The sequence below is a fragment of the Strigops habroptila genome, chromosome 8 (genome assembly GCF_004027225.2).
Source record: "Strigops habroptila isolate Jane chromosome 8, bStrHab1.2.pri, whole genome shotgun sequence".
In the NCBI taxonomy this organism is placed as follows: domain Eukaryota; kingdom Metazoa; phylum Chordata; class Aves; order Psittaciformes; family Psittacidae; genus Strigops; species Strigops habroptila.
In genome coordinates this window covers 26533237-26552759 of record NC_044284.2, presented here as the reverse complement: position 1 = coordinate 26552759, position 19523 = coordinate 26533237, and the positions used below count along the sequence as shown (strand labels likewise).

The window sequence follows — 19523 nt, the reverse complement described above, 5'->3', positions numbered from 1 at the left end:
GTCAAGTTGATCCAAACCATTCTCCTTGCCTGTGGGTTCTTTGCTGTCTGTTTACTACCATTTCACAACACCCACAGATTTTACCTCCTCACTGGCATGTATTGGGTAGCTGATTGCCAGCTCTTACAGTGCTAAAGTTTGCTTTACAAGTTCTGGAGGCCACTGGTGGGCCTCAACAGCTACATCGACCCACTCCTCTACTTTCTTTCCAGTCAAACTAACAGAGCCAGGCTCACTTTGGAGCTGAGACTGCCCAAAGCAGGTCCTCTAGCCAGGCCTGCTGAGAACACAGAGCGGACAGATGCCCAGCAAGACTCACTCCTTGCTGAGGAAGCACATCCTGCTGCTTGCTTATAGTGATGCAGATTTGTTCCACTTCACCAGGTATGAGACTTGGAGAAAAGCCATAAAACTCACCTACATAACAACTAAAAAACCCCAAAAAAGTGTAATTACAATTCCCTCGAGTGAGGGCAAACTAGTGAGGAGAAGTTTGGGAGAAGACATCATAAGATATTTTTATGAAGGACCGAGAGGCAAATTGTCATCATTTCCTCAGCCAGCTGTAACCAAATAAAGCTGAAAAGCACCCTTTCCAAAAGGCACAGCCACTGTTTCCAGTTATAAAGAGGGCTGTAAAAAAAATGATAGTGATTAACTTAGGAAGACACCAGAACAGAGGCAAGCAGTTGTCTCCAGCCACTAGTTAGGTAACAATTTTTTTAAATGCTATGAGCATATTTCAAAAAGCTACTTCAAGGATGATTACCACCTACCTACTATTTCCTTGGTAGGGTCCATCACATCAGCACCTTTGCTAAAGGGCAGCAACCCCTTCAATTGCTAGACAGGACTATTCACACTAAATGCACTATGGAAAGGGGCTTTTTTTACCTTACATGTAGTGCATTTCAGAAAAGGTAACAGAAATATTCTCCACAGCATCTTCAAACGCAGCTTGGCTGCCCTGCAGCCCATAACAACAGCAGGTGCCAAAGGTTCAGTAGCCAAGAAGCAGAGGTTTGCCTAACATAAGGCAATTAGAAATGTGAACACTCTTTTCAAACCCAAACGATTCTATGACCACATGGTCACATTTTAATGCCGCACCTACAGCACACTCACTGTCACTGCAGTAACAGTCTGGCTCAAGCTGTTCTGTTCGCTCCACAAAGGCGGCTCAATAAAATAGCTAAGCCAGTGCTCAGAGGAGCGTGGAGCTTCCAATTTCTTCCCTCCCAGAATGTCAGTTATGGGATAGGAACAAGCTATCTGTACAAAACTTAATGTGCAAGAACGTGATAAGGACCTTGGCAGGTACCACAACAAAAATATAATTTGAATTGTTGCTCCTAGAAAGTGCCAATTGCTTAGGATACAGTCAACTGCAGACCCACCGCTGTCCACAATGGCTGAGTCACACTTCTTTGTTCCAGTCAGCTGAGAGCAACAATTATCCAGAGAGGAAGCAAGGTGAGACAACAGGAGCTGCCGGCCACATGAGCCCTAGAAAACACACTAGAAGCGTAAGAGGAATTGTCTTAGAGGCTGACAACAAATGATCTAACTGGGACACTGCCTGACCACATCCCACATGAGCATCAGAATAAAAAAAAAAAAAAAAAAAGGCACAAAAGCAGTCCTGGTATACACCTGAGAAGCAGAGACAACGTAGCAGAGGTAGCAGAAAGCAAGCTTAAGAAAACCCAAGAAACTGGGTCCTGTTTGTTCATAACTTCTTCATAACATCCAACTTTCAGGACCTTTCAGCTCATTTGAACACCTGTGCTTTGCCTCTTTGCTTGACCATCTGCACAACAGGAAAAGCAACAAAAAGCACATACAGTGATAAGATACACAATGAAATATTAACCAATTTTTAAAATAAGAAAGCCCACTGAAACATCCAACAACAACCCCCAAAGAAAAAACATGTCAAAAGGAGAAAAGAAATAAAAAAAAAAATAATAAAAATAAAAGCAAAACCAAACATCACACCCATTGGAAAGGAACAGAATCACCCAAAAGCCACAGTAGCTCTGGGAGTCCCCCAGTCCTGGGGGTACCTCACATGAGAGCAAAAGTAATAGCAGAGATGGGTAACACCATTTATATTCTTCATAAGTTACACCTCCCTTGGAAATGTGCTCAGATAAACTTAATAAAATATCATGTTGAACTACTGTTTATTACCATATTTATTAACTTTTCTATAAATATCTCCAGACGTGTGCATATCCACCAGCAGATTTTAGTCAGACCATTACAGACCAGAAGAAGAGCCAAACCCATAAACTCTGTATTCAAAACAAATAAAAGTCAGGAAAGCCATACTCTGTACTCTACCAACAGCTTCTCAGGCTGGTGGGGGTAGAAGCCACTAAGGGAAGCTTTGCAGGGGCAAAAAAACCCCAGCAGTCTTACAAAGACAAACAGCTTGCAGCTCAAGCCATTCCAAATTCATTGCAGCAGGACTTGCACAGACATTGTCAAGTAACACTGCAACAACACGTGCTCAGACAGTCCTTGCCCTAGCCAAGGCAAGCAGCCCACTCACTTGTTGGAGCTGCTGGCCTTATCCCTCCCACAACCTGATTTTCTCTATCAAAAAAGAAATTGCATTTCAGAATTCAAAAACCCATTTTCCTTTCGGTGATCAACCTGAAACTACAAAGTACGCATTGGAAGGCTGAAGGACAAACAGAGTGTCATGACTTCTAATGCAGGGCTGGAAGCAAAAGGGCTGTCAATAGAAAGAGGAAGGCTTCACTAGGGAACAAAAGCCAGATGGCTCCCATGCTCCATATCCACAACTGAAAAAGCAAGGTAAAAGGAAATCAATGGGCTGAAACCCCTCAGAAAGCAAAGGCAAAGGCATTTGGAGTTGAGCTGATGCAGGAAGTTACACCATTTTCAGAAGTCCACCACAATACTTTAGCAAGATGCTCAAGGATACAGAGAATTTAGGAACTGAAAATAAAGTTTGAAAAAGACATTTTCTTCACAGTTGCTGTCTGTCATGCCACACACAAAATGCTGACCTACAGATAACAGCAGAGGAGTTATCTACAACCATGACATGTCAGAATTAGGGGGAAGCAGGAGATGAAGCTAAAGGAGGAAGCTAAAGGAGGTGAAGAGCAACAGAAGAACAATAATCTAATTCCCTTCGTCCCCAAGAAAGAAAAATGCATCAACCCATCAGCAGGGGGAACTGAGGGAAACTTTGCCTTTGGATCCTCAAATATATGCTTCCCCAGCAACTCTACATATTTCTCAGGGTAAAGCAGAAACCATCCTTGTTTAAAAAAAATTAAAATGCATATATAAGTCTCAACAATCACCAAGGGCAACAACGCATCACTAACCAGTCTGGTAAGAAAAATACTGGTGCCAGTATCCATTTAAGGCTTTTATTTAAAAAGATCCAGCATTCACAAGTCTACAAGGAAACACAAACCAACTTGTATCAACCAGTCTCAGAGCTGATAGTGTTTAGTTCTCGCAGGGAGCACAGAAAGCACCAATAAGAATTATCACAGGTCAGTGTACTACTCCCCTTCAGAAGTAAGTTCAGCATAATTCACAACCTGCTACTTTATTTTCATAGATTGTTCTTCAGAATACAGAACTGTTAACAAAAATAGTCCTGGCTTATTCTTTCAGGAAGATGATCTTAGTTTTGCAGGAACATGAAAGAAATCTCCACTGAAAAGTATCTTTAAAAAAAACCCTTAAGACCATGAGTTCCAGAAGGTCTGCTTAAATTACCGTAGGAAAAAAAAAAATTACAACATTTTTTTATAACAAAGTACTTTCTCTGCAGTCAAGCAATCTATTCAAGGCTCTTAAGCATTTTGTAGCACACAAGGACTCTCTGAAGTCAGCCAAGGAAAGCTCACTCGCCTGCGCACCTCACACTCTACCTCTACAAGCAGCTCTTTTTTTGGGTTACCTGGTGTTCCAGCCAGCCAGATGATCTTACGTTTTAAAATAAGATTAGCTGAGTTAAGGAATAGTTTGTCCAATTACATCAGTGAGCCTTTATAAGTAACAAATCAAAGAATGCACTCTGCAGGAGTTACTAGGAATTAGCTGTTCAGCAACAGGGTTTCCACTGAAATTATGGGACAGCATTAAGTTCCATTATGAACTTGAACAACACTTCTCCCACTGAAAGCCCAACTTCAGTTTGCATTTAACTCTCTTCATAGTTTTTAGTTACCACCTCTTAAAAATACATTATTTTTCACATTAATCAGGACTCACATGAGATTATTGCTAAACCCATGACCTAGCATTATATTTAAGAACTAACATTTTTTGACCTGTAATACTGGAATTGCATAGTTTCCTCTGAAATACTTGTATGGTATCCTCACATTTTTCTGTAAGAAAAATGAAACAGACCATTCTCAAATATGGAATCAAAGTTGTCCAACTTGAAGCTAAATAACCCAGATCTACACCAAAGCTCATTTCACAACAATTGATTACTGAAACAAAGCTTTCACATTTCAGACATCGTTGTGTAGTAAGCTCAAGTCTTAGCTATTGTCTCAAGCTACTCACTGAGCATCTTAGACAGGAGCATGTAGTACATAGCTCATGGGTTCAAATAAACAGCCAGATGGTTCTTCATGAACATCATATGCGATAGGAGGAGGAGCTTAAGCCAAGTGTTCTAAAAATAGGATCTATGTTTGCAGAAAAGCACGGTGCATCACTCTGCTTTTGCTGTGGTAGTTGTCAGTACTGGAAACAAAGTTTTGTGTACCAGGAAATTCCACGTATTTCTGCTTTTGCAAGTGGGGCAAGATGCTATTTCAACACGCTTCTGTGTGCCATTGTTGATAAATAGGAACAGTAATTATCTGGTAGCTGCAAAAAGATAAAATTAAAAAAATCATGCATCATAATAAGCCTGCTCCTCAACTGATCAGGTTGACTCATTTTCTTCATTAGATTTTTAATTACCAGTGGTGAGACTTCATTTCTGAGAACAAGCATACATTTAGCATTTTAATCAGAGGTTGATTTCCTGGCTATTTGAAACAAGCAGAGTTCTTAAAATCATTATCTCATTGTTCTATTCCTAGTTATTAACCCCCCTACTTTGTTACTTATACCTGAGCGCCTAGTTTGGAGAGGTATTTATTCCTTAAACTAAAGTCATCAGCTTTTGGCCGTAATTTAGCCAAGTCATCTTCATTTTGACGTCTGAGTCTCTCTTGTTCTTCTGCTCTGGAAAAGAAAATTGGTTTAAGATATTTGCACTGAGGAGTGCAAACCCAAGCAACTTTATCTTGTGTATGCAGTTTTATTTTTAATAACTACAATATGCTTGTAATATTTATAGATGAATACTGGATATCAGATTAAATGAGACTAAGGTGTGTATGGATTACTCTACTTCAGTGTAAAAAAGGAGAGAGGCTGTTTTCTGCAGTTTCCTTTTATTTAGATTGCAAGACTTCAATAGAAAGGTAAACCTTTTGGTTTTCACAGATTACAACGTGCTCAGTGAGCTTTTCTAACAGTTTTTACTATCTCTTTATTAAACAAGCTTTCACTCCTTAAAATAAAGATTACAATACAAAAAGAATCAATTGTCAAAAATGCAAATAAAAGACTGCTTAGCAGTCTTCAGAATTAACAGCAGTCTCCTACAAGAGTCAGTATTTGACCAGAGCATAATAGCTCTTTTTCCATATAAATCTTAAAGAGAAACAGAACCAAATGAAGCTCTAAATACACTTTGCTTAAGACAATGGTTTGCATTAAGATAGTGATAAAGCCAGTAAGTGACCCGTTTCTAAGCTCTGTAAGGCAATGAGCCTTATTACAGAACATTAAATGACATTACATTAACAAATCTTGACCCCCAAGATGATAGTGCTACACATAAAAGACACTTCACACTAGTCTTTATCTTAAGATGAACATGTTTGTCTCGGGTTGCAGACTACTCTCTCCAATGACAGAGCTTAAACAGTGCAAAACACTATAAACCCATTCTGTTCAAATTAAGAGATCATTTGGCATTAGTTAAAAATGGTTACAAAGCATAAATTCAGCCATTTACTGTAAACCCCACCCAGCATGTTAGTGGTTTTTCCAAAGAGCTACTGTGCAGTGACCAAACTACACAACACTATAATTCTTCAAGTTGTCATGATGTTGATCAAATGCTCCCCACTTCTGGATGATATTTGCTATTCAAATTTCTTCTCTGAAAAAAACATTGTAATAAAAATTACTGAAAATATTGTTCTAAAGCACTATATCCCACAGCATACACAAATACAAAGCCATGCTTCATAGTAAATACTGGAAATGTTACACACATCTCACATGGACCAGACAGATTGACAAACAGCTCTATTTGGACAGAGAACTCCTTTTCTCCTGGGTACAAGGTTTTGGGGTTTGTTGGCTCATTTGTATTAAAAACTGCCTGTGACCTTTTTGCTTGAGGATGATATTCATCACAACTAAGCTAGGATGCTCACCAAGTCTGGTGAGGTTTTAGTTTCCTTGAGATTTCCTCAAGACTGATGTGTAAAAAGCCCACAAATTAGGGGGGGGAAGGGGGGGGCGGAAATCCATGTTAAACCCCAGAAGTCACCTGGCTAGACCTTATTGACACGTGTTTTGATTCTTTTTCAAGACAACCCCAATTCCCTTAGCTGCTCCTCATAAGACTTGTGCTCCAGGCACTTCACCAGCTTTGCTGCTCTTTTCTGAATCTGCTCCAGCAACTCAGTATTTCTCTTGTAGTGAGGGGCCCAGAACTGAAGCAGTATTCAGGGTGCGGCCTCACCAGTGCCGAGTACAGTATTGCCTGGGCCTGCTGGCCACACTAGTTTTGATACAGGCCAGAATGCCGTTGGCCTTCTTGGCTGCCTGGGCACAATCTGGCTCATGTTTAGCTGGCCATCAATCAGCACCACCAGGTCCTTTTCCACCAGTACCTAATAAAGTACATATGTTAAGTACATTAATGGAGAAGCTGGAGCAGAAGGGTCTTTTGCCTTGTATGGACATTGTCATACAATGCTTTTCCTCTCCTCTTGCTCTAACACAAGGCAATTATTTTGAAACCCACTGTCTGACTCCCTTGTACAGCAGTCCATATCCATCAAGAGCTTTACCATCAAGAGCATTTACCAGCTTTATCCATCAAGAGCATTTAGCATTCTCAGCAAACAAAAAAAACCAAGTAAACTTTCTACTGTGCAGAGGGGATAAACCCAGTGCCCTAGAACTCAGGAGATATCTCAACAGCAGGGGACTGATACCTTCGTGTTTGACCAAGCAACACTTAAAAATCAATAGTATCCAATTCCAGCTGTTAGGACTATGCACAGCAATGGACCTTTAACATGTCAGCCATGTTTTGTCAAGACCAAGGAAGAGAACTTTGCAAGTTACTATTCTGAAATGTCACTTTCCTTATTTTCTGTAGAGAAGAAAGTAGGACATCCAAGTTTCCCACAGAATGAAATTTGCTTAATTGGATGAACTGTCAAAATTTGCCTATTTTGATAATTTCTGCCCTAAGCACACCTCAAGTGCTCCATCTCCTTTTAAAGGAAGTGGATTCCAAGCCCCATTTTCTTTCTAAAAATTGGAATTTTTTTCACTGTAATCAACAATATCTGACAGAAATCTGATTACAAACTGCATTTCACATTAGCACTGCAATTTAGACTCAAGCCACAGTTTTCAGAGACAAGTTGAATTATGACTTCTAAATAAGACAGCGAGAGGAGCAAGCTGAAACTGAAGAGGAAGTGACTGAAGTGTAGTTTCTTCTGAAGAGAGATCTAGCTTTTCATGACATTTCAAAAAAAGTTGGTCTATGCATTACCTGACATTAAACCCAGGTCATGCTTGCTGCTGACTGGGTCAGTTACACAGCATATAAATAAAGCACATTTTTAAATAAGCAATACAACATTTTTTAAGCACACTTCAGTTCCACTCAGTTGGAAGGCCACTGAAATAAAAAAGATAGCAAGGAAGAGTGCCAGGAAAGGACACCTGGTTAATTGCTACTTCCTCTAATTATTCACTCACAGGAGGCAGGAATATGAAATCCTACTACTAACTGGTAAGAAAGAAAATTACATTCAATACAAATGGCAGACCTACAAAAGGGACTGACCTCAGACAGTAATCTACTTAATCACTTCAGGTTAAACATTTCCTAAGGACGCTGTTCTTTATTGTTCTTTATACTTACTCAGTTGCAGCTGCTTTTTGCAGTTTTTCCCTTTTCTTCGCAGACCAGTTGAGATCACCACCTGCAACAGAAGTAAAATACACTTGAAACTTTTAAAATTGGTCTTTTTGTACTGTATATTTGATATCATACCTTGCTACAGAAGTTCTCCGAGTACTTGACAAAAGAAATCAGCAGAGTAATTTTACAAAAGTAGAAACTGAGGTAAAGACCAACATGTTCATAATCATCTGAGCAAGCAAAATCAGAACTCGAACAAAGCTCTCAAACCTGATCCAGTTTTCTGTTGAATAAAATGAAGTTTCTCTACAACTCACCATAATACCCCTGAAAACTAAAGAAAGTGGAAGCAACTTTGAAAGAAATAAATTAATATCCCTTCCAGGTCCTTCAATAGCTACCACTTCAAAGAACAGTTGAGAAAGAACACTGCTATTTGAAGGAAAGTCTACAGAATTAAGTTTTCATATTTGCAGATATGCACATAGTCAGATACACACATAGTCAAGTTTGATACACAGTTTAGAAAAAGCTGCAGAATATCCTACACAACTGTTCAAGTCAGCTGAAGGGATAGGTACTCCTGCCCTGTGACAAGATTTCACATCACAGCAAGGTGCAGGGAATTACGCGCTACAGCATTGACAAAGATGATGTTACAACGACTGGCTTCATCAAGAGATGCTCCTGGTACCAAAGCCATGAGCTATACAATACCATCTGTAAACAGTTCAGCTTGATAACTTCAAGAATTATGATAAAAACAAGTATCAAGTGAAGCTGAAAACACTTGCTTACCTGTAAGGTGATTCACAAAATACAGCATGACTACAGCTATTAGCGACACTATAAAAAAAAAAACAAAACAAACACAACCAGTTTTAGCTGACAAATTTACAACAGAAGAACAACTTTAACACACAACCGCAACTAAGATTTTTCATGACACTTGTAACTAAGGGGAGATTTTTGCCAGCAGCATCTCTTGATTGCTTTTGAAAATTCCATTACGCTCATAAGTAGCATGGTAACTCAGAAAAGGTTAGTTTTAGTTATATTAAAAACAGCACTCATAAACATAGCCTTTAAGAGTATCATTTACCTACCCTTTTACTCACTTCATTTCTGTCGAAACACTGAAACTACTTACAATAAATTGCTTCAATAAAACCACAAAACACTTCACTAGGTTTAAGTTACTTTCAACATCGCCCCAGTTGAAACCTCTACCTAACTGTAAGAAAGGAGTCATTACGGTCTTACAAGAAATATCAAGAAAAAAGCCTGATAAAGCTTCCTGGATGCACAGAATCTACTTGCAATGTTTTTAGTACTTACGGCAAACACAAGCACTGAAGAAGACTTCAAGAAACAAGTATCCTCTTGTGTCCAGAATCATCCCTGCTGCTATAGCAATAATTGCCAGACCGAGATTCTGGATAGACTGCATGCTAACACATAAACAAAGGATTACCACCATGTAGAAATTCATTGTTAAAGAAAACATTAATGGCACTGCTCAGACAATGAGATTAACTTCTCTCCATTCGTTATGACGTATGACAGATGCATGACTGCATTTTTGCAGAAGTTTCTGTGCACTGGATGGGGCTTTGAGCAACCTGGTTGGAAGGTGTCCCTGCCCATGGCGCAGGGCTGGACCTAGATGATCTTTAACCTCCCTTCCAACCCTAACCATTCTATGATTCTATGATCTACACAACCACATGCTCTACTATGCACATCATCCTGAAACTACACGAGACTTCCTGCAAGACTGAACTTGGAGGAATTAGTAACCATTAACATGTTGTAATTGCTTGATATTCAGTGGCTCAATAGTATCAGGACATAGTCACTGTAAAGCAGCACAGATGGACAGATTTAAGTACTTACAAGCCATAAGCAGTTCCCAACTGGTGTTCTGGAACAACAAAGGCCACCATGGGCCACAGGGCACAGGCAAGCAGCGAGTATGCCACTCCTAGCAAACACTGGTGAAATAAGAACAACAGACGTTAGATTACATGCATTTTTGCTGTAAAGTTATAATAAATAAACATATTGATTTTTCCCTCCTCCCAAAAGAGCGGGGGGGGGGGGTAACACTTTTTGTGATATTGGTCTAAATACATATGCACATTCAGATGGAGAAAGAACTTTCCCCAGGAGTGACCCACAAACTAAATCCTACTTAATTAGCATTAAGTAAAGAGCCTGACATGAATACCCAATGGAAAAGATCAATGCTGCAACTCACTAGAAAATACCCGAAAAACAAGGTCCCTGTTTTTAAACTCTGATACACTGGTGAGTGCTGTATTTAAGCCTGTAAACCTTAGTTCATAAGCAATTTCTCATGGAATGTGCCCTAGGAAGGGGAAATCAATAACAAAGATTTTTACTGATGTTTACCGCTATCCAATACAGCGCATTAGAGATAGTTTAAGTAATAGTACAGAACTACACCAAAAGAACAAGTTTTAGGAGAAAAGCAAGCACCTAGCACAGTAATCTAGTAATAGCTAGTGAAAGTAGTGTCCACGAAGCAGGAGAACAGACCTCTGCAACAGAGCACCACCAAACCACAGATACTGTGATGAACTAAAGACTTCTCTGAAGGGACAAGGAATTGCCACTCCACACAGACTTCCAGTCTAATCCCACCCTTCTAAGAAGCTGAACAACTCTTTGCACTAAACAGCTACGGAACTACTGCTACGTACAGCAGCTGCCACTCTTTTCCACCTCAAAACACACATAACTAACTACTGCCTCTCTCCACAAAACACCAAAACTTGAAGTGTTATCTTTGATAGCTCATGATAGTTTTGCCTGTATTAAGAATCCTTTGTTTTTTCACTGTCTTTATACTCAGTTTCACATAGTATATCCTTCTTAAAGTTGGGGATATCAAAACAGGTTTTGAAGACTACCTAAAGAGTCAAAAGACATTAGCTACTTATGCAAAATAATTCAGGATCAACTCCATTTCTTATTTTATCATATATAGCTATATAAGTCACAGAGAATAGTTACCATTGCTATCCAGGGGTTCCAGAAGGTGAAAGCCAACATAATATGAGAAGCAAGTGTAGTTATTACAGCACATAAAACCCAGATGATATTCTTTCCAAGTTTATCCACCAGGAGTCCAAAGACTGGCGACATGGGTGCCGATATAATATACACAATACTATAAAAGAATAAAAATAAGAGAACTGAACACTCTCTAGCCATGGACAGCTTCAGGTGTTACACAGTACAAGTGTCTCCAGACAAAACATCATATTACCTTGCTACCTGTGAGACCATAAGAAAAAATACACCAAAAATCCCCTGTAACAACAGACTCCAGAACTCAAAACTCCCAAAATATCTGAGGACATGAAATACTTGACATTCAAGGAAACAGTGACATACTCAGAGCTCTTGGAATCAGATACCACCAAGTGTTTTGTTGTTGTTTTTTATTTGTTTGTGGGTTTTCCACATCAAAAATTCATCTTCAAAACAGGAAAATTTAGTTTATTTGGTGTTGCTATTAAACTGCTTTTACCACTCAGAAGAAAACAATAGCCTTCAGACAGAGTCTTTTCTTTCTAATTCCTCAAGGTGAATATGTAAGACAATTATTTCTTGAGCCATGTGAAACCTATCTATCCACTTAATACAAGTCACCACATACAACATAGATCCAAAACCTCCTCCCACATGGTCAGAGCCCAAAGATACATACACCCTGAGAACACAGCAGTAACACGTTTACTTACTAAATCAACCACAATATACCTGTTAATTGCACTTGCTTCTTGAGGTGAGAATTTGAATTTCTCAATAAAGAAAACCCTAAAGAAAAAAAACAGATTTAGAAAAATGCACACTGATGTGAAAGAAAAATTAAGCCAGACACAAAATTAAACTAAAGACACAAGAACCTAGTGTACAAGAAAATTTAAAATATATATAAAAGCTATATAGCTTTGACATTAACATCCCACCACAGATCATCATTTATAATTCCTTTAGGAGCTTATTATCACACTCTACAAATTTGTGTCTAAGGACTATTCAAATTACACTTCGGGGCAAACATCTAAACTACATAACCAACAGATAAGCCAATAATGAGACATTAGCAATAAGAGTATTCTAAGAGAATAAGTGAGAATTTTTAGAATACAGAAGAATGCACAAGCAAATAATAGGCATCTGCATTGCTGACTGTAAGGTCTCCCAGACTTTTCCATCTCACTCAACGTAAAACATGCATTGATCTCAAGGGATCTGTTTCTAAATCCAAGTACATTCAAAAGCCATTTGATGGAGATTGTAGATCAAGTAATGTGGCTCAAAAGTGAAACCTACATATGAATGCCCTAAGTTTCAACCTGACAAATATACCAAAGTCAGCAGAGTAAGAGAACTTCTGTCCAAAGCTGTAACTACATTTAAACCCCCACGTCACATATGGAAGGAGTTCTACATGACAGCTGTCCACAGCTTTCCACACAAAACTCATGCCATGCTTTAAATCTGTACCAAGTTTTAATCAGGAAATGAAGCATGCATTATGCTTAAGAGTTCTGACAGCTCAGCCTATGTTAAGCAATGGTATTTCCCACAAAGTTCAGCAGATAAGGAAAATGTAAGAGTTGTGTTTATTTGTATACACAAGTATAGTGAACAATGCCGCAGAAGAAATGACAAACCACAGCACAGACTTGCTGGGAGACCAGAGATCCTGTAGCCATCTGGGATTCTTAAATATTAGTAGCCATAATGCTAGTATTTTCACAGGTAGCTAGTTAAACCCCTCGCCACATTCAAGGGGAATAGCTACATAAGTGAGAGACACTTACTTTCCAAGTCCAATGAAAGGAAAAACCGCTGCATAGTAACAGACACAGATTACAAATATAAGCCACAAGGACAAAGAGAAGTCCTTCACATCAGTTAGCTTAATCACTTCACCTGGAGTGGGGCAAGAGACAATACTGTTTCAGTCAGCATAAGCATAGCCAAAATTCATCCACAATGAATAAACATTAAGGTGATCACAAGTCATTACTAAAGCACGTATTCCTGCCACTGTCTACTCTCATTTAAAATTTACACAGAGAAAGTCAGTTAAGAATATACAAGTGCTAAATCAACACTACCAAAGTCAAGAACAAATTGTCTCTTCTACATTAAGCTGGATGTATGAGTTCTCTAAAGCCTCTGAAAGTCTTACGCATCAGAATACAAACCACTTTTTAAAGGAAATCTTTAATCAGCTAGCAAAATTCATGTCTGAAGTCTCATCTTAGATACTCTTACTTGGATCTCAAATTGAGTTTAATTCTTACTTAGTCTGAATTCTCTCACATGGAAAACTCAAACCACCACACACTGACAGAAAAGAGCTGCATGGTTTTGCACACCTATTAAAGGAGGTAAACCCAATTCCAACAAAACAAAATTCCAGATGCAATGATGCAGATCAAATTGGTGTGAACTGGGAGGCTTTCCAAATGCTTTATAAATAAAGCAGATTACAGTGTATCTGCCTGTAAACTGGTGTTTAAAACTGCAAAACTTCCCACTGATATAAAAATGAACTAAAAAGTATTATTAAAGATATAACTGTGGAAAAAGATGCAGCAGCCACTGAATTACCTAAAACGCAAACCTGCACAGAGTGTAACTGAAAGGGTTTGTTCCAGAACAAAGCCCAAGGCAGGTTCAGCCACCCCACCCTCCCCACTCACCTGTTTTCCCTTGCTCTTTAGAAAGTAGCTTCTCTGCTCTCTTGTCCAGATAAGCAAGGATTAATGCACAGATCAGTGAAAAGAGACATGTTACACCGCCTGCAAGAAGGCAATGAGACATATTTAGTTGTTGAGTCAAGTAGCAATTTGGCTTTAAGCACAACTAGCTTAGCATACCTTTACATATCTAATAAAACTAAGTTTGACACCAGCTTGTCTTATGTATAAGACTCAATAGCTGTACAACTCAAAGAATAAGGTGTAAAACTGAAGCCTGCCACATGAGCGACATCTACGTTGAACTGGAGTACAAACATGTAGCTATATTTATTTTCTTTAAAACATTTATTTAAAATATTACCACCACTCCCACTCAGCACAGCCAAGCTCCTTATCTGCACCCTGTAATAAGAGAAACAAAGCCTGTGCCTTGTTACCAGCACCAGGCCCTCAATACCCATAGCTCTGAAGGAAAAGATCCAAAGGCAGTGGAAATTTCACTTTTACACAAACAACTACCCACAAGCTTTGACATGATATCCTTCAGAAGACTTTTTTCCAAGTCTGTCCCTTACTCAAAGCACGTTAAATAGTTCATCTCTATAAGATACAAATCTGAATTTGGCAACCACAAAAAAAGAAAAAAAAATCACTACACAGCAAACCACCACAGAGCGTTATATCAGACACAGTAATGATACACTCTGCATAAGAATATTAGCCATTGATACAAACAGTATTTGAATTGCTCTTCCTAGTCTCGAACATATGCGTCCTACTTTCAAGTTAGCGAGAAATCATTAACATGTATGCATTCTGTTAAAATTCACAGGCCTAAAATAGCAGGTGACATCAATTCAAAGTATTACTGACCTATCATAAGAGTTAACCCAAGAGTACTGGGACCGGTACACCCCAGAAGATCTCGAACTCTCGAGTATATCCATCCCATGATATTCATGTTCACTGTGCTTCCCTAGGCAGAACAGACTCATGTGAAGAATAATGCATTTCACAATTATACGAACTCAGGAGGAACATTAGGGCAAACTGCTTATGGAAGTGTTTAAAACCAACAGGTAAGACACTACACAGGGAACATAAAACACCAGCACCAATTATAAAATTATTTCCTGCTGGTTTGGTCCATGTTTGTAACAATCACTGCAACATGATATACTGTCATAAACTGAAATTTTATACAACTCTCTCAACAGAGACATTAAAGTGTCATAAAATCCACATCATACACTGCATTAGCTCAGAAACTAATTTAATTGAATTTAATACCACATGTTAAAGTAAACAGGATTCCCACCTGACAGGCACCAGGAAGAAGCACTTTTCCCCACCACACTTGTGTCCCTAGAAAAGGGATCCATGGCTCCAATCCCAAGACTAACAACAGACAGTTAACTGCAGCTCAGCTGAGATGCAGCAACTGTCCAATTAGCAACAGCCTGACCTAGCTGTGACCAGCTAGCTCTCTTTTACTGAGGTAAATACCTGCAGTGGTTTAAGATACCATAGGCTGCTGGAAGGGGCCTAACAGAAGAGGGATATCTCCGCTCTCTTAATTCCCAGTTTGGTGTATTAGTGTAAACCCAATTCTAGCAGTTTGATTGTATCAAACCAAAACCGCACAGCTGAGATGCAGCCACACACTTCCTATCAGAACCAGCAATGAGGACAAAGAGATCTTACAATAGCAGATAAGGATGAGAGTTTCTTAAAGCAGCCATTCCAACTCATTTATCCCCACACCACAAGCTAAATTAAGCCAGTATTTTATAATACACCAACAATCAGTTAATCTGATGAAACACAGCAATGTGACTGTCCCACCCAGTAATCTACGTTAATACCACCACCAGTCTTCTTCAGAAGTTTGACTGGTTCTAAGAAATCTTATTAAACCATTTCCTTGTGCATCCTTTGTCTACTTACTACAAATTGTTGACATTTAAAATTTAAATTTCACATAAATTTTTAACTAAAACTACCTCAGAAGCATTAGAAATGCTGTTTTCCACCTGTCTCACTGCCAAGACAAGCCGCACACCTTAAAGTCTTTGCATTAAAGCTACACAGTTTTACACTTACAATTCTGGCCATGCTTAGCTGTAATCCAAACACAAGATTTAACTCCTTGCCTTTAAACCAGCTGACTGCATACGTGTTTTGTGCCACTGCTAAGGACTCTCCACCTATTCTGAAAAAGGAAGGCACAAAAGAAAACACGTTAATTGCAACAGGCAAAGCAATAGGAAGCAGTCAATCAGTTGCTGGCAATACCAAAATGACAGTATTTTAGAGATATTTATCTGTGTACAAGTAGATCTAATGCATATATAGAAGACCATAGAATTCTTAAAAGACAATTCAAAAAGAGAATTGTAATGTCTTAATAATAATTTAGAAACAAGGTATCTTAAGTAGTCTTGAAGCAATTATAACTACCTTTGGTCATTTAGAGAAATTAAATCAGTGAGCAGCAGCTTATAATTTCTCTTCTGCATTAAAAAACCACGTGTTACAGAACCTGACATAAATGAAACCAAAAGCAGGCATCTTACCTGGAATTTCATGGAGCAATCTGCCCACCCCCCAATACAGTTGGTCAAATTTTCTAACATTTTCATGCTCTGGCACATTTACCCCTTGGAGGTTTTTCTTCTGACATTTGCTCTCATTTGCTGCCATCGTAGGAGCCCTGTTGTATTTGCTGTTGCTTTCCTGAGTCTAAAGACTCAGGAAAGTAAGAATTAAAAGGAGAACTAACACAATTTTATCAGCTTACTGAATGTCCTATTTTTTCTGTTTCCTAACTTCAAATTCGACTGGAATGCAACTGAAGATCTTGCATGCCTCAACTTTATAGATGCCTCAATATCCAGCAATTTTGTCTCGAAGTGTATATATATACGGTAGTTGTTCTCTAGGACACAAAGCCGGTCCTTACCTCAGACAGCACATACTATGCTCCTCTAGACTTACCCGAATATGAATCTGCCTGCATCCATCAGCCAGAAAGTATTAAGTAGTGCTCCCAAAGCAAAAACTACCTGGCAAACAAGCATTTAAGGAAAAATTTTCATTTTATATTTGAAGTATGGAACAAACTAGAACCATTTCAAATCAGGAAAATGCTTTTCCTTTCCCAGACCTGCACAAATACTTCACACCCACTTCACTCCCAGCTTTTTGCCTTTGCTCCCTTGGCCTTATTCATCATTCAGCTGGCTAAACAATATCCAACCTGACCCACCCTGAAACTTAGCTCAGAAACACCTCTAAAGGTTCAAGTCATGCTTCACACCTTTACCATCATACCCAACCCAAATACACCTACATAGTAGTTTCACAACAAATGGATAAAACATTTGGTTCCTTCAAATTATTTCACTCATCTTTCATGGTCCTCTCTTCCCAGTTAGTCCATCTGTTCCTAGCTATCCCAATAAAACCCAGGGCTTGCCCATTTCATTCCTCTTCACCTGCCCGCTCCCATCTGAAACACCCACTACCATGCAAAAAGCCATCTGGGCTTTTTCTCCCCAACCCCAGAAGAGAAGCTTCAGACATGTATCATCCTTCAGCCTCTCATTTGCACTTACCTGTCCAGCACAAACAAAGATACTAAATATTATAGTGCCCAACCTGTAACAAAATTAAAATCACTTAATGCACAGCTAGAACCTTTTTCCCCCCATAAAACACCATATTAGACCTACAGCAAGGGAAGAAGTGGAATTGATATGTAATAAAAGATCTTTGTAATAAATACTACAGCTTGACAGCTTCCTTAAAAAAGGTAGTACAGACTCACATTTTTGAAGGAACTTTATTTAAGAGAAGGAAGCTCATTTATACCACTGGAATTTTCTAGATCATGTGAAAAAAGTTTGGAAAAGCTTATTATAATTTGAAAAACTCTGTATTACATAGCCTGTACTTCACATGCACTTGAAGTTCTACCACCCATTGAACATGAGCGACACTAAGATCACACTTACCGTATTCCAAAAACTCTGTCTATCAGAAAACCTCCGAAGAAGCAGAGAACCACATTAGGCCAGGAATACCAGGCGTAGAGTGCCATGAACTGAGCTGTGTTCACCTTCATATCCTACACGAAGGAAGGGAGGGGGAGGGAGGGGGGAGGGATTAAAAAAAGTACTTACTCCAAAGGTAATTACAGGGACACCGAACAAGTGTCTAAGCAGAACTACTTAAGAAGCAGCGCACTGTCCGACCCGGCCGCTGCCCGTGCCTCCCTCGCCTCCAAAACCCCGTTTGTCGCCGAAGGCAGTCACTCACCCGTTGAACCTGCGTTTGGAGAGCCGCCGGGTTGTCGTAGCAGAAGTAGCTGCCTGCAAGGAGAACAGGACGCCTCAGAGCTCTGCCCCCAGTACCAAGGCACCGGCACCCCCGCCCGCCGCCACCCACCGAAGCCCAGGAAGCACATGAGCGTGAGGACAATGAGCCGGTGCGGCAACCGCCGCGGGTCGCAGGCGGCGGGCAGGGCACGGAGCGGCCCCGGAGAACGGCCGCCATCGTCGCTGCCGGCGGAGCCCAACAGCGCCCGCTCCTCCTCCGCCATTCCAGCCGCCGTCACGTGAGCGGCCGCCACGTGACCTCCCCGGGCCTCACGTGAGCGGTCGCGTCACGTTGCCATGGCAGCGGGACGTGCCGAGGGCGGGGAGCGCAAAGCCCGGGCGGTGCGCGCCGCAGCTGCGGGGCGCCTGGGCTATACCGGGGACGTAACAGCGGCAAAAACCCCTTCGAACGCCCCAAAACAAACCACCAAACAGACCGCATGCTATGGTGAGGGCGTCAGCTACAGAAACCGTGCCCAGCATGCCAGCAGTGACACGACTTTGTCTTAAGCACGCAGCTGGTGGGACATTATTTCAGGTTTCAGCACCTGCAGCGTCCTTTTCTATTTAAAAGGATTTTAAGGGCAGGCCTGCCACTGACAAACGGCGAGCGAGGTCTGCGGAGAACGGGTGCCTCTGCCCTGCGGCTGATTTAAGACGCAACAGCCGGGAGGTACGTTTGGTTTCCCCGCAGGCAGGTTTGCCCAGCCCACGTGCTACTCTCTGGAACTGGAGGTGCCAAGGAACAAGGGCAGCCAGCACTTTGGCCCTGACAGGTCCCGGCCTCCTCCACAGCTTCACCAAGCTTTCTTCTCGCATGGTTAAGCTTTGGGTGTTTATCCTAGTATTTTGCTTGAGACACTCAAGAGGAATAAACCTGCTGTAACCAATATCAAACAAACAAACAAAAAAAAAAAAACCAAACAAGAAAAAGAAATGTGCACTGCAGGGGTACACAGCAATAATCCTGCAATAAGCATACAGGGAGATGCAAAAGCTTGTAAAAGTTCTCCATTGTCCCCCCTTTTGGATATTGAAGTCATTTTACTTGAGCTGTTTGGTCCCAAAAGGTCTTCCCATATTAGAGAAACCATTATTAGATTGAATAAGTAGAAATAGAAAAATAGTCCAGTCTTCCATCAA

The 19523-nt window shown here is 40.2% G+C and overlaps 1 protein-coding gene across 7 annotated transcripts; it reads right to left on the bottom strand.

Annotated features, from left to right (window-relative positions):
- Positions 1–2185: 2185 nt before the first annotated feature.
- On the bottom strand, positions 2186–18623 carry MFSD1 (major facilitator superfamily domain containing 1). 7 transcript variants are annotated; one of them, XM_030494502.1, is made up of 18 exons: positions 18451–18623; positions 18322–18374; positions 18018–18130; positions 17619–17661; positions 16999–17066; positions 16105–16213; positions 14875–14977; positions 14002–14100; positions 13111–13222; positions 12041–12097; positions 11288–11444; positions 10145–10242; positions 9587–9699; positions 9047–9094; positions 8249–8309; positions 5130–5244; positions 4778–4881; positions 2186–4388 (listed from the first exon to the last, which is right to left on the bottom strand). In XM_030494502.1, exons 1-17 carry the CDS (start codon positions 18602–18604, stop codon positions 4822–4824), a joined length of 1563 nt encoding a protein of 520 aa, XP_030350362.1. In that variant the 5' UTR covers positions 18605–18623; the 3' UTR covers positions 2186–4388; positions 4778–4821. The 7 variants fall into 7 exon arrangements, 6 of the variants coding, with proteins under 6 accessions (XP_030350362.1, XP_030350363.1, XP_030350361.1 ...); XM_030494503.1 differs by having other exon boundaries at positions 2186–3770; XM_030494501.1 differs by having other exon boundaries at positions 2186–4881.
- Between the last annotated feature and the right edge of the window lie 900 nt (positions 18624–19523).